This window comes from Mytilus californianus, unplaced genomic scaffold (assembly GCF_021869535.1).
Source record: "Mytilus californianus isolate M0D057914Y unplaced genomic scaffold, xbMytCali1.0.p SCAF_4, whole genome shotgun sequence".
Classification (NCBI taxonomy): Eukaryota; Metazoa; Mollusca; class Bivalvia; order Mytilida; family Mytilidae; genus Mytilus; species Mytilus californianus.
In genome coordinates, this window is record NW_026262690.1 from 29,633,942 (window position 1) to 29,648,215 (window position 14,274).

At 32.1% G+C, this 14,274-nt stretch overlaps 1 protein-coding gene across 1 annotated transcript; it reads right to left on the bottom strand.

The window, feature by feature from the left end:
- Positions 1-1,845: 1,845 nt before the first annotated feature.
- LOC127698198 (EF-hand calcium-binding domain-containing protein 11-like) lies at positions 1,846-14,236 on the bottom strand. Its single transcript, XM_052201553.1, has 6 exons — positions 14,081-14,236; positions 9,346-9,441; positions 5,634-5,688; positions 4,511-4,612; positions 3,890-3,980; positions 1,846-2,248 (listed from the first exon to the last, which is right to left on the bottom strand). Exons 1-6 carry the CDS (start codon positions 14,171-14,173, stop codon positions 2,164-2,166), a joined length of 522 nt encoding a protein of 173 aa, XP_052057513.1. The 5' UTR covers positions 14,174-14,236; the 3' UTR covers positions 1,846-2,163.
- Positions 14,237-14,274: the final 38 nt, after the last annotated feature.

Consider the following 14,274-nt stretch of genomic DNA (forward strand, 5'->3'; position numbering starts at 1 on the left):
ATACAAAGAATTAGCAAAATAAATTGTGACCCCCAATTTTTTTTTTTGAAAATTGATAATTTCTTAAATCTTGAGGAACAAAAATTGACCCCCCAAAAAAATTTTTTTTCTTACCCCCTCCCCCCCTCTTTTCCAACAAAATAAAATTTGAAATTGTCTTTTTGTAAAATGTGGTACAATTTAAGAGACATCCATACACTTAAACACAAGTTATTGTCTGAAAACTAGAAAATTGCTTGTTTTGGCCCCTAATTCGTGAACGGTTTGGGCAATAAACTATTTTCATATTACCGACTTTTGACTCCAGATTATATAATTTATCGACTGGTTACCTTCGACATCATGGTACTCGGTCAAGTAAGAGCAACCAAAATGAGTAAAATCAATCATATAATCGGTGTAATTTGAGGGGAAAGTTTATTGTTTTCCGATGATTTTGTAGTGAAAAAAAAATGTAAAGCAGGTAATTTTCCCCCAAAATTGTACCGATTGAACGCTTGGTTTAACTTCTTTAGCTTGCTCTTACCTGACTTGGTACCATGATGTCCAAGGTAACCAGTCGACAAATTATATAATCCGGAGTCAAAAGTCGATAATATGAACATAGTCTATTACCCCCAAAATGAATCCAAACCTTCTACTTGTGGTATTGAACCTTGTGGTATAATTTCAGACCAATCAAAATACTTATACACAAGTTATTGTCTTGAAACTAGAAAATGCTTGTTTTGGGCCCCTTTTTGGCCCCTAATTCCTAAAAGGTTGGGACCATCACCCCCAAAAACAATCCCAACCTTCCTTTTGTGGTATTGAACCTTTTGATTAAATTTTATAGAGATCCATACACTTAAACTAAAGTTATCGTCCGGAAACCAAATGCCAGACGCCGACGACGTGATAGCATTATAAGAACGCAAAATTTTTGCGGTCATATAAAAAATATTAAAGCAGATAGCTCATATGTCTGAATTCAAAATTAGTACCGGTATTTCATCGTTAATCAAAACATGGTAACGTAACTTTTGGTACCGTATCTGTTAAACAAAATATTCTTTGTCTTTTATTTCAAGTATTTTTCTAATAACAGGACATTTTCTGCTGTTGAAAAGGAAGATCAAATATGTAAAAACATATGTATGCAGTTAAATGGATCCCATGCAAGTGGTTAATTTTTATGCAAACGATTCCATAGTAACGTATCTGTTAAAAATTAACGTAAAAATCCATTTCCTAGTTTAGTACCTTATCAATTTTCTTATCGTTATAAATACACATAAAATAACTTTGTTTTGGTTACAACTATGGACCAACACTTCAAAAGCAACATAACTATTCTTTCAAGATAAATGTAGAGTCTAATTAAAAGTTGGTAACGTATCTGGTCACAAAAATAGTGACATATAATCTCAATACTCTTTTCTTTTTTTTTTTTATGACAAACTACTTAAAATGACATAAATATGTACAGGCTGAATGGTGATGGATCGGAAAAGGCAACATTAGTACATATTTTGCAAGCTTTTTAAGTAGAACACTCAACAGAAAAAATATCTTTACCATCAGGGACATTCGTTTTTCTCAAAATAATACGTTTTTGTGTAAGGCTGGAGTAATTTTGATATTCTTCTACATAGCAATTATGTTTGTTTCGGTTAGAAATCTCCCTGGAGTTTCAAAAACATATGTTTTTAAGTCATTTTAAAGCAGATAAGGCTTAAAATATTTACAGGGACAATGAATCAAGTTTTGGACCTGATTTCCTGAGAATGAGTGGTATGTCCTTTTTCAAGTATATTAATTTTAGGACTAAATAAAAAGACTGTTTGAGATAAAATGTACTAGTAATACCAGAAAAAGTTTTATTCCTACAAAAAATATCACAGACAACATAGTCAATGTTAACAATAAGTCAAGTATATTATTTAACAATATAAATATTGTCAATACTGTATTGTTTAATAAAGATATAACACAAGAACGTGTGGTGTGTCCATCCCACACTGAGTGTCTTGAGTCCACATTTACTCCTGGTTGAAACATTACACAAGCCTCACAAGGAAACTTTCGAATTTAACATTCTGCTGTGACAATCTAAACATCACAAGCATGTTCATCAATGCTGTTGAAATAATAGTTTTTTTGGCATATAAAAATGTCCTCTGGTTAAATATGTTCTGCTAAGTTGTACTTCATCATGAACTCAAAGTCTTTATAACTAACACGGCCATCACCATCTCTATCCAGCTCTCTGTTAATAATAAAACATGAATATTACACTGCAGTATTACTCAAAATTCTCTGCCATGCAAAAATTTGATTATGATATATATATGATTTATATCAAATTTAGTTTTTTTTTTATATTATATAAGTTCTTTTTTTTCAGCAGACTATCCTACTCAGGTCTATTTTTATTCTGATATAATTCTGCCAATTTATGAACAGAGGATTAAATCCAGACTCCTCAAAAATGAACTTTGTTATTGGCTTTGAACTGGGTTTCAGTATCTTTGAGGAGTTTCAGATTAATACTTTTTGTTAGTTGTTTGATGACTTTTTGTTAGTTGTTTGATGATTCAAGCCTTTTTCAACTGATTTTTACAGTTTGTTCTTATGTTGCGATGTTACATCACTGTCCCAGGTTAGGTTCTTATGTTGTGATGTTACATCACTGTCCCAGGTTAGGTTCTTATGTTGTGATGTTACATCACTGTCCCAGGTTAGGTTCTTATGTTGTGATGTTACATCACTGTCCCAGGTTAGGTTCTTATGTTGTGATGTTACATAACTGTCCCAGGTTAGGTTCTTATGTTGTGATGTTACATCACTGTCCCAGGTTAGGTTCTTATGTTGTGATGTTACATAACTGTCCCAGGTAAGGGGCTGGTTGAGAGCTCACAAACATGTTTAAATCTCTCACATTTTGAATGTGCCTGTCCTAATTCACGAGCTTGTTATTTAGAGGTTGTCCTTTGTTGTTGTATATCATATTTCCTTTCATTTATTGTTTTGTACATAAGTTGGTTTTCTACTTTGAATTGTTTTACATTTTGTCATGTCGAGGCCTTTTAGAAATTGCTATGTGGTATGGGTTTTGCTCATTATTGAAGGCCTCAAATCAACCTATAATTGTTTACATCTACGTCAATTGGTCTCTGGTGGAAAGTTGTCTCATTGGCAATCATTCCACATCTTCTTGTTTTTATATTATTATTTATCAATTATCTATTACCCATATCTGTACATAAACATACATGATACCTGTGTTTATGATTATATACCAGGGAGGGGGGTATTAGATATCCCAATCCTCATTTTTTTGCATACATTTTTACATTATACTTACAATGTAGTTACAATTCTTTTGATAGAAATTATTATTATGGACTATATGGCAATAAATATTTAAAACGCATACAATTTCAAAATTTTTTGTAAATAGAATAATGAATTTGTTTGAGTTCTATAAATCTTCAAAACGAAATCAATAAAAATGAGATTTTAATATTTTATTGTTTATTTTGCAGTGCATCTTTATCTATGAAGTATACAAACTCTTAAAATTTCAGAATTTTCTCTCAAGTCTTTTAAAAATTTGACCATCAGGTCTTGTGTTTAAAATTTATTGAAAATGTAAATAAAATGTATTAAAGTGATTGATTTGAACGTGACAACAACTGGTCAGGTATTCTACACAAAATTCCTATGCTATTTTTTGTATCCATGTATCATATTTACCGATACTATAAAGATCTCTATCAATAATTGACAAAAAAATTATCAAAAATGTTAGTTCATTTAACACCAAGAAAAACAATGCAGTGCACACGTAGGAAATTTGGATTTCTAACAATTTTTTAATGATTTATCGAGTTCCAAGACACTTTACCTGAATGATAATTCAACAGCATGCATTGGTAGATGAGGAGCTACATGTCCTACTGCTTTCTTAAAGTCTTCTACTGTCAAAAATCCTCTACCTAAACATACACATATATATCGAATAACTTGCTCCTTCTCCAATGCCTTACTATAGGCAAAATTATTATTTACTGCCTATAATACAAGAAAGTTTTATCGGAGTTACCTCCCATGAAAGAATGCTCTGCAATCTGATAATCTAAGCTATTAGTTTTCCTTTATGATTCACTTAAACAGAGAAAAGATTTTTTTTCCTTTCTACATTCCAGTAGAAACTGAGATGCATACAGATGGGAGTATAATATGTCTTTTTATCAAAATTGCATGGAAAATTCAACAAGATATCTTTTCTGTTTCCCTTAATGCATGCATTTTAATAAGAAAGTAATCTATTTTAGCCAACGTTTTTTTACACTAAATATTAATAAATGTCTAATTGCTTAAGAAATCGTAACATATAGCAACCTAATTAAAAGTCTATTTTCATTATCTGCATTACTCAGAATTCTATTTTTCTAAAAATGTAATTTGTATCCAGTAAAAGATAAGTTTACTATAAAATACATTTTATTCCTGCTTATTTTCTTACACTGTGAGTCAAATGCCATAAAAGTATGTCTAATATCTTCGTCTTCATCTGATTTCATCAACTTTTCTGACATTGCATCCAGGAATTTAGCCAATTTCATGCCTAAAAGGAAACAAAAGCAACAAGTGGAATTAATTAACTTCAGTTCAATTAGAATGGATTGACATTTTATACATGCTACAAACGTGAGAAAAATATGAAAACCAGAATGTAAGGGCCTCCAGTCCCCTTTAGTTAAGAAAACATAAGAGCTACATCAAATAGCAAGATATGATTTTATTGTTTTACAGGATGTTTAGTCATGAAATGACTGTTTGATAAATATTACACCATTGCTACATCAGAGTGAAATGTGTCTCACAGCCTATAATTATATGACAAACAATACAACTAAGTATGAAAGTTTTAAGACCTGTATACAGTTGCTTACTTCCATGTCCTCTGGTCTCTAGTGGATAGTTGTGTCATTGCAATCAAAACACATCTCCTTATTGTCTTGCCTTGACAATGTTGTGGAATGATTCTAAGCTGTGTTGTTTCTTAGGCATTGATGTCACCAATGTGATAATTAGAAAGGCAGTTTTAGGGGAACCACTTATAGAAGGTCAATGATATTTGGTATACTGTTGTATTAGCATTGGCACATCTTATTTCCATAGAGATTATTTGACACTGCCCCTTCAGTCATGGTCTATTCACTTTGAAACTTTGAAACTTTTGCAAAGTTTACATGATAAGGTCAGTTTAAGATGAGCTACTAATGGTCAATCAATGATATATGGTATGTTGTTGTATTAGCATTTGCAGGTCTCATTTCCATGAAGATTGTATGTCCTGTCCCCTCAGTCATGGTTAATTTATTTTGAAATATTTATATAGTTTACATGTTAAAGCTTATGTTTAGGTCAGTTTAATTGGACCACTGATGATAAAGCAATGGTATTTTGTATGCAGTTCTATTAGCACTGGCATTTCTTGTTTCCATGCCATTGAGATTATTTGGTCCTGCACGTTCAGTCATGGTTCATTGACTATTTTGCATTGTTTACATGTTAATGTATAGCCATTTCAATTTCAACATTTGCAATATACTATCTAAATTACTAATAGGTGAAACACTTACATCTTGAACCATAAATGTCTTCTCCAAACTTAAGAATAACCTGATCTGTTTCTAACTGAAATTCAATGAAATTAGATTTATATATCATATATCATAAAAATAAACAACAAGTATTAAAGACACATTCTAAATCAATTTTTAAGTACCCAGTAAGTTTTCTATGGTAAGAACGATAATTGAAGATTTAATTTTTAAAAATCTTCATAAATATATGTAACATAAACCAAGCAGCCTGAATAGCTCACCCTGACCTTCAATCAATGTATTCATGTCAAGCTTAGTTTGAGCTGAATAAGGATTTTACACGACAATCAAATAGAAAGTTATTAATTAAATATCAAGATTTACCACTAGAATCAATGAAAACATCTATGTATTATAACTGCCATCAAGATCACAAGAATGTACATGTTGTCATGCTAAGCATACCCTCACTAGTCATGGTAAGAATTGTATACATGAGAGCACTAACAATGCAATTTTCCATATTATTAATATTTCTAAGGGCCTGCTGGTAATTCAAAGTATCAGAAAACATGAAATAGGCGTCTTATAAAAGTGAAACACACTCAAATGTTACAGCTCATCACTGTCGAATCGCTGACAAAATATAAAGTGATTCTATTAGGTAGTAATGGAGAAATGTTTTATAAAAATTTTGAGGTTCATTCATCACTTAGAAAAAATCAAAGAATCAGCAGTCAAGAAGTTGATGTCTGACAGATCTGTTATAACTCATTACTGTCATGCTGCTGGCTAAATATGAAGTCATTCTATCAGAGCTACCCGAGGCAAATGTGATGAAAATATTTGTTTTATTAACAGACAGACAAGATGAATGTAATATAGCCCCCACTCCTAGAATGGGGTATAAAATGATAATCTGTAGTGACTCTGTACACAGGAAAAATTTTACGTGAAATTCACCTCAAACAAGGTTAGATATACCTGAAACTCAGAACTTTACAACAAACAACGATTTTAATTAAAAATTTGAAAGTTTAGATGTTATTTGATTTACTTTATTTTGAAAATTCATTTAAACTGAAAATGTAAGTTAAAATGACCTGGATGATATTCTACACTCCTGAAAAAGCCATTCACAAGTATGATGACAAAAAAGATGCCAAAGTGACACTTGGCCCCAGATTACATATTTTTTTTAAAGTTTACACATGACAGATATATTTCAGAAATCATTGGCTGATCAGTTAATAATAATTTAAGGGACCAAAAATACACTGTAGGCTTCAAGCACTTTGTCCTTTCATTTCTTTCCAAAGTTAAGTTCTGAATCTTTGATCACAAGGTGAAATAAAATGCTTCGCTGGGCGCAGCTTGATACGACCGCAGAGGTCGAACCCTGAACAGTTGGGGCAAGTATGGACACAACATTCAAGCTTGATACAGCTCTGAATTTGGATTGTGATTAAATATTTGACACAGCATAGGTTTCTGACACAGAAAGAATGTGGTCTAAGAACTTCAATTTTTTTAATTTACCTATTATGGTCCAATGTCCAAAATCAAAATACATGGTTAGATTCAGCATATCAAAGAACCCCATATATTCAATTTTTGTTGAAATCAAACAAAGTTTCATTTTGGACCCCAACTTGGACCAACTTGAAAACTGGTCCCATAATCAAAAATCTAAACACATGTTTAGATTCAGCATATCAAAGAACCCCAAAAATTCAATTTTTGTTAAAATCAAACTAAGTTTAATTTTGGACCCTTTGGACCTTAATGTAGACCAATTTAAAAAACAGGACCCAAAATTAAAAATCTAAATACACGGTTAGATTTGGCATATCAAAGAACCCCAATAATTCAATTTTTGATGAAATCAAACAAAGTTTAATTTTGGACCCTTTTGACCTCAATATGAACCAATTTGATAGCGGGCCCACAAATAAAAAATCTAAATACATGGTAAGATTCAGCATATCAAAGAACCCCATATATTCAATTTTTGTTGAAATCAAACAAAGTTTAATTTTGGACCCCAATTTGGACCAACTTGAAAACTGGGCCAAAAATCTAAAATCTAAATACATGTTTAGATTCAGCATATCAAAGAACCCCATATATTCAATTTTTGTTGAAATCAAACAAAGTTTAATTTTGGACCCCAACTTGGACCAACTTGAAAACTGGGCCCATAATCAAAAATCTAAACACATGTTTAGATTCAGCATATCAAAGAACCCTAAGAATTCAATTTTTGTTTAAATCAAACTAAGTTTAATTTTGGACCCTTTGGACCTTAATGTAGACAAATTTAAAAAACGGGACCCAAAATTAAAAATCTAATTACACGGTTAGATTCGGCATATCAAAGAATCCCAATAATTCAATTTTTGATGAAATCAAACAAAGTTTAATTTTGGACCCTTTGGACCTCAATGTGGACCAATTTAAAAACAGGGCCCAAAATCCAAAAACTTAATACACGGTTAGATTCAGCATATTAAAGAACCCCAAGAACTCAAGAATAAAACCCCATTGAAATTGATCAAGAAATAAGCAATTTATACGAAGTATCTTCTTTTGCACAATACTGTGCAATTGAATATTTCTTGCTATTGCGCAATACTGTACAATTGACAATTTCTTGCTATTGCGCAATATTGTGCTATTGGATATTTCTTGCTATTGCACAATACTGTTAAATTGAAGATTTCTTGCTATTGCGCAATACTGTGCAATTGAAGATTTCTTGCTATTGTGCAATACTGTGCAATTGAAAATTTCTTGCTATTGCACAATACTTATTATATAATAATTTACACATCCTGTTTGGTGTGTATCTCCTACCATATCATTATTATTTGCTTTTAAATATAAATCAGAAATAACCAACTTAAAATGGAAAATTTTAAAAGAAAAAAAAAAGGAAAAAAAGAAAAAAAAAAAGAAAAAAAATCCCCCCCCCAAATTTTTTGAACCCCCTTATGATTCATCACCCCCAAACTCAATCCCAGCCTTCCCTTTGTGGTATGGTACCTTGCAGTACAATTTCAGAGAGATCCATACACTTGAACACAAGTTATTGTCTGGAAACTAGAAAAATGCTTATTTTTGGCCCCTTTTTGGCCCCCAATTCCTAAACGTTTCGGGCAATTACCCCCAAACTCAATTCCAGCTTTCCCTTTGTGATATGGAACTTTGTAGTACAATTTCAGAAATATCCAAACACTTACACACAAGTTATTGTCATGAAACTAGAAAAATGCTTGTTTTTTGCCCCTTTTTTGGCCCCTAATTCCTAAAATTTTGAGGCAATTACCCCCAAAATCAATTACAGCCTTCCCTTTGTGATATGGAACCTTGTGGTACAATGTCAGAGAGATCCATACACTTACACACAAGTTATTGTCTGAAAGTTACAAAAATGCTTATTTTTGGCCCCTTTTTGGCCCCTAATTCCTTAACTGTTGGTACCATAACCCCCAAAATCAATCCCAACCTTCCTTTTGTGGTATTGAACCTTATGGTGAAATTTCATGGAGATCCATTCAATTAAACTAAAGTTAGAGTGCGAAAACCAATGTGTCTTCGGACGACGCAGGACGACGACGACGACGACGCCAACGTCATACCAATATACGACCAAAAAATTTTTAATTTTTGCGGTCGTATAAAAAGCAATATAAAAGAAGATGGAAGGGAAAAATAGATTAGATGTATGAGTAGGTTGACATTTAACCTTTGATGGTTTATATCCAAATATTTCAGCAACTGCCATTTTGACATCCTCTCTAGTAAGAAATCCCTTGTTTCCATCATCAGCTTCATGAAAAACCTACAAAAATAACCAAGAACATTCAAAATTTTTAACAATGCACATTACATTTAATAAGCATTATGAGAGTATTGCATGGCAATACATAGTCCCTTACCGGGTAAAAATTCATTATACTGGAACAAAATGCTAACTTGTTCTATAACTTGTCATGGTGTAAACAAAAAGTAAATATCATGTCAATATCTTCAAGCATGACTAAAAACAGTGTGGAGAACAAGGTCCATAACTCTGCACAAAATTATTAGACTGAAACCCAAATTTGAACTTGATCTGTAACTTGTCATGATAAAAGTATACAGGGGCGGATCCAGGATTTTGGAAAGGGGGGGCGTAGTATGTAAAATTCAGCGAGCGGAGCGAGGCGAAATTTTTTTGGGACCTTTTTTGGGCTAAAAAACATAAAATAAGTGTAAAATGCATATTTTTAGTGACGGTTCCTAACGTGGGGTATGTATATTTTATAGTTAAAGTGTAAGCTTGGGTTGGACATTTTTGATGTCGCATTCTCCCCATTAATTGTCTATTATAAAATGATTGAATGGATCTAAAGCTATGTACTAATATATTTGATGTGGGATTTGTCAGTAAAAAATGGACATGGAAAATTCTCGTTTGTTGTATGGTTAGTTAGCAGGCGCGTAGCTACGTTTACGTCAAAACGCCTGGGCGTACACATAAATTTTAGAGAAAAAAATATTCTAATCTAAATAAATTAAAAGAACTGGTTAAAAGCCTTTTAATTCTTTCCTCAATGACTTGTAATAGAAGAAAAAAGTGACGAAATTTACTTTTTAATCAAATGGTATTATATTATATATTTGTTCATTTTCTGTCAAAGTGTGAATGTTGAGCCTGTGACATTTATGTCGCGAAAGCGAAACAAACCGATCCTAGATTCCGCGTCGGCGTCGTCAACATTTAGGTTCAGTCTGTGGTTAAAGTTTTTTTAAGCATTAGTAACTTTGTCAAACCTTCATGGAATTTAATGAAATTTGGACAGAGGCTTTTTTATGACCAAAAGACAGTATCCAGAGCATAATAAACATACATTTTTCTATTTTTTGCCGTATTTTACTAATAAAAGGACTTTGTTGTTTGCAGTTAATAAGTAGATACAGTAAGATAGTCTTAGGTTAAAGTGTGTTAAACATCAATTACTTTGTCAAACCTTCATCGAATTTTATGACAATTTGGCAGAAGCTATTTTATGATTAAGAGATTATGTCTGAAGCAAAATTTTGAAAGTAAAATAAAATTTTGGAAAAATTTACTGACAAGACGGACTTATTTTTATTTTATTTTTTTTGCAATTAACAGACTGGATTAAATTTTTGTGACATGTTAAATTTGTAAACCTTCATAGATTGTTATGAAACTTGGATATAAGCTAATTGTTCAATATCATGAAAAAGCATCGGAAAAAAGTTTGATTTTTTTTTAAATCACGCTTTTACACTGACAGCAGCTATCCCAGGCGAGACACAGGGTTCCACTAAACCGGCCTTACACATTTTTATGTTACACCTGACCATCTATAAACATTCATCATTTCCTGTGTCCATAAACAAAATTTGTGCATAAAATGGGAGAAAATAAGATGAACATATTATTGAATAAATAATAGAACAACATTGAAATGGAAACTCTTTGCTTTTGTTTTTATTTTTGTCGATTGCTTGTTTAATTCAACATCTCCTTTTAAACATATTATAAAGTGACTGCTTTGGACATTTTTCTCTGAAATCTATGACCATTAGATTCAAAATAACTGATAAATTAAACATGAAAATAAACAAATTAGACTCTAAAGTATGTTACTATTGATGAGTTTTATGACAGAAATGGCATTTCTTTTCTCGATAACGCGTGAGGTTCCTGGGGCTTCACCCCAACGAACCTCTTACCAGGAAGTCCTTTGACCTCAACCCGCTGGTGGCCCTCATGTCCCTCGCCAAGGATCGGGCGTACACTTAAAAATGGCCTAGCTACGCCACTGGTTAGCATAACCTCACAGATAACTTGTTGTAAACATGATATACGGCTATTCAATGAAGTTTATAATACAACCGACACGAACAAAGACAAACAAGCAATTTTTATCCAAATTTTTGGTTGAAATGTTTCACTCAACAAGGGAAGTGAGGGGTTCCAAATCAACCAAAGGCTACGAATGAGTCTGAAAATCAAATATCAACGAAGGTGTGAATGACGGTCGACAAATGGAGACATAAAGGCCACACCCAGCAGGCAGGTTGCAGTTGGGCCTTGAAAAAAGTATTCAGTATATCAGTTCAGCGAAACAGACAGTAACATGTGTTACTGTAATTTGAATTTCAAAATGACTGAGTGATGTTTCAAACGTACTGATCAACTCCACTGTAGCGAAAGACATGACTGACATAATCAATAATATATTACAGTAAATACGAGCGAAAAATATCTTTATAAGTAAAGAATTGTCGCATAAAAATTAAATACACGACCGGGAAATGGCAAAGTTCACGAAGTCTAGTCTGATTCATCATTTTACAAAAAAAAAAAAAAGTTCAAGCAAAGGGGGGGGGGGGGGGGGGCGTACCCCTCCACGCCCCCCTCTGGATCCGCCACTGCTATATACCAATTATCAATTAATATCTTATAAGCATGATGAAAAAAACATTAGATATGATTAATAGTTCTCTAAAATTAGATATGATGTAATACAGTGTATATCTATTTTCAAATTATAATCAAATACAATTAATAGTTCCAAATATTTGTTCTTTCATTTGTCACAAACTAATATAGATTTGTAACTTATCTATATAATGTCAACAACTTTTATCTACACAATGTAATGTATTGAAATATACACATTAATAAAAAATAGATTATTATCTAATTAAAGGATTTCTCTTCATTATTTTTTTTTTTATATATAGCATTCAGAAAATTAGTTTATACTAAATAACAAACAAACTTGCCAAAAAATTCTTCAAATAATTTAACAAAGAATGTCTTTTAAAAAATGAGTTATCTCCCTTTGAACAGAAATATGGCTTAACATAGTACTCTAACATTAGATATGGTTCATAACTCTGGACTAAATCATCAGACCGGAACAAAATTCAAACTTGATCTATAACTTGTCATGATAAAACTATATACCAAATATCAAATCAATATCTTCAAGAACGAAGAAAAAAAGTGTGGAAAGCTGATTTACCGGACTGACGGATGGACAGACGGACAGATAGACAGATAGACAGACGGACAGAGTGCAAACCTAAAGTCCCCTTCGACTTCATCCATAGGGGACTAAAAATGTAAAGAAAAGTCACTTTCCTCCGAAGGAAGCAGGAAGAACTAAAAGAAACAATGAGATACAATGATAATGAATTTTTTTCATGCTTTATCATATATTGTGGAATTTGAAAAATAAAATTATATCACATGACAGTTTTAGTTGTTTGCCTAGTCTTTCCTATTTTATTTCAGAATATTTATTCGAAAAAAAATTCAGCCATTCTAAAAAGGTGTGGGTAGTCTTTAATCACAAAATTGTGCTATTCAAATTCATATTAAAAGGAGGGAGGGGGTAATGGTATCTCCTTTATTCTGTTTATTAAACAATACAGAATAGGGGTGTTGTTTCAATTTAGTTAAGAAGGTAATTTGCTTGCCCGAAAGAGTAGGCAGACAACTAAAATATGTCATGTATATTTTTCCACTCCCAATTTCGAAACAACCACTATCTGTTAAATCTAGTATTCCTCATCTTTGCATTCAGAAAACATGAACTTTTTTAATTATTACTTTCCTGCACATACATGACATACCTGGTTGCAGAGTGTTTAGTTTGTTAAAAAACATTTTTTTATCTGAGATTTTTTTCAAAGTAGTGCATAATAAAAAAAAAAAAAAATTATAATTTGTATAAGATAGCAAGGAGTGATAAATATACATATATGTGTTTTTGTTATAAGTGTGTTACGATAATTCTCCACTCTCAACAGTTAAATTTTAAATATTTCAAAAGTTCAGCAAGCCTCACACTTTAAATATTGAAATTTAACTGTCTTCAGCATGTTCAGTGGAGAATTATCGTAACACACTTGTTGCAGTGGTGGAATCTATATTTCTTCAATGGGTCTCCAATGAAATGTCATTAGGGTATGACGGCATACCGAATGACTTGATAGTGGGCCATTTGACGTCAATAGCCAGCGGCAATATTTTCTGACACCCGAAAAGCAGCCATATAAAATAATCGGCAACAAGAGTATTTTAAGCAACTATTGGGGAACCATAAGGCCTCAAATTATAAGCAAAACCCGTACCGAATACAGCTTTAAAAGGCCCTTTTATGACATTATAAACCTACATGCTTGAAAACAATGTATAGTATTAGGTCCTTTATATTTTTGCTCTGTGTTTTGCCTGTATTTAAGCTAAAAAAAAATTTAGACTCTATGTATTGTTCAGAACAGTGGTGTTTGATTTGGTTAATTTTAATAAAGTTGCAAAAAAAAATATGTTCTTCAATTAATTTTTCAGAACAGTGGTGTCTGTTTTGGCAAAATTTAAAGTTATTTTTCAATTTCTTGGTTTTGAAGAAACAAATCTTGGTCATTTAACTACACATTAGTAATATTACTGAAGACAAAAGTTGTTTATCTTTCTTCGTCAGCGATCTTGGGAAATTCTGATACCCATATTCCTTCAGATTAAAATTAAGACTACAGGACATATTTTTGTAAATATTGTAAAAGAGCTGTCATGTTCAGTCGTGCCAAACAGAGTGCACCTGGGGTTGTTTACCCGGAAGTAGAACAATTATTGGCGAGGAAT

Coding starts and splice junctions, on each gene's coding strand:
- LOC127698198 (XM_052201553.1), bottom strand. CDS start 14,173: ATGTCCTGTAGTCTTAATTTTAATCTGAAGGAATATGGGTATCAGAAT. Junction 5,689..9,345: donor TTGGATATAAACCATCAAAG/GTTAAATGTCAA, acceptor ATTGAATTTCAG/TTAGAAACAGATCAGGTTAT. Junction 4,613..5,633: donor AGACATTTATGGTTCAAGAT/GTAAGTGTTTCA, acceptor GTTTCCTTTTAG/GCATGAAATTGGCTAAATTC.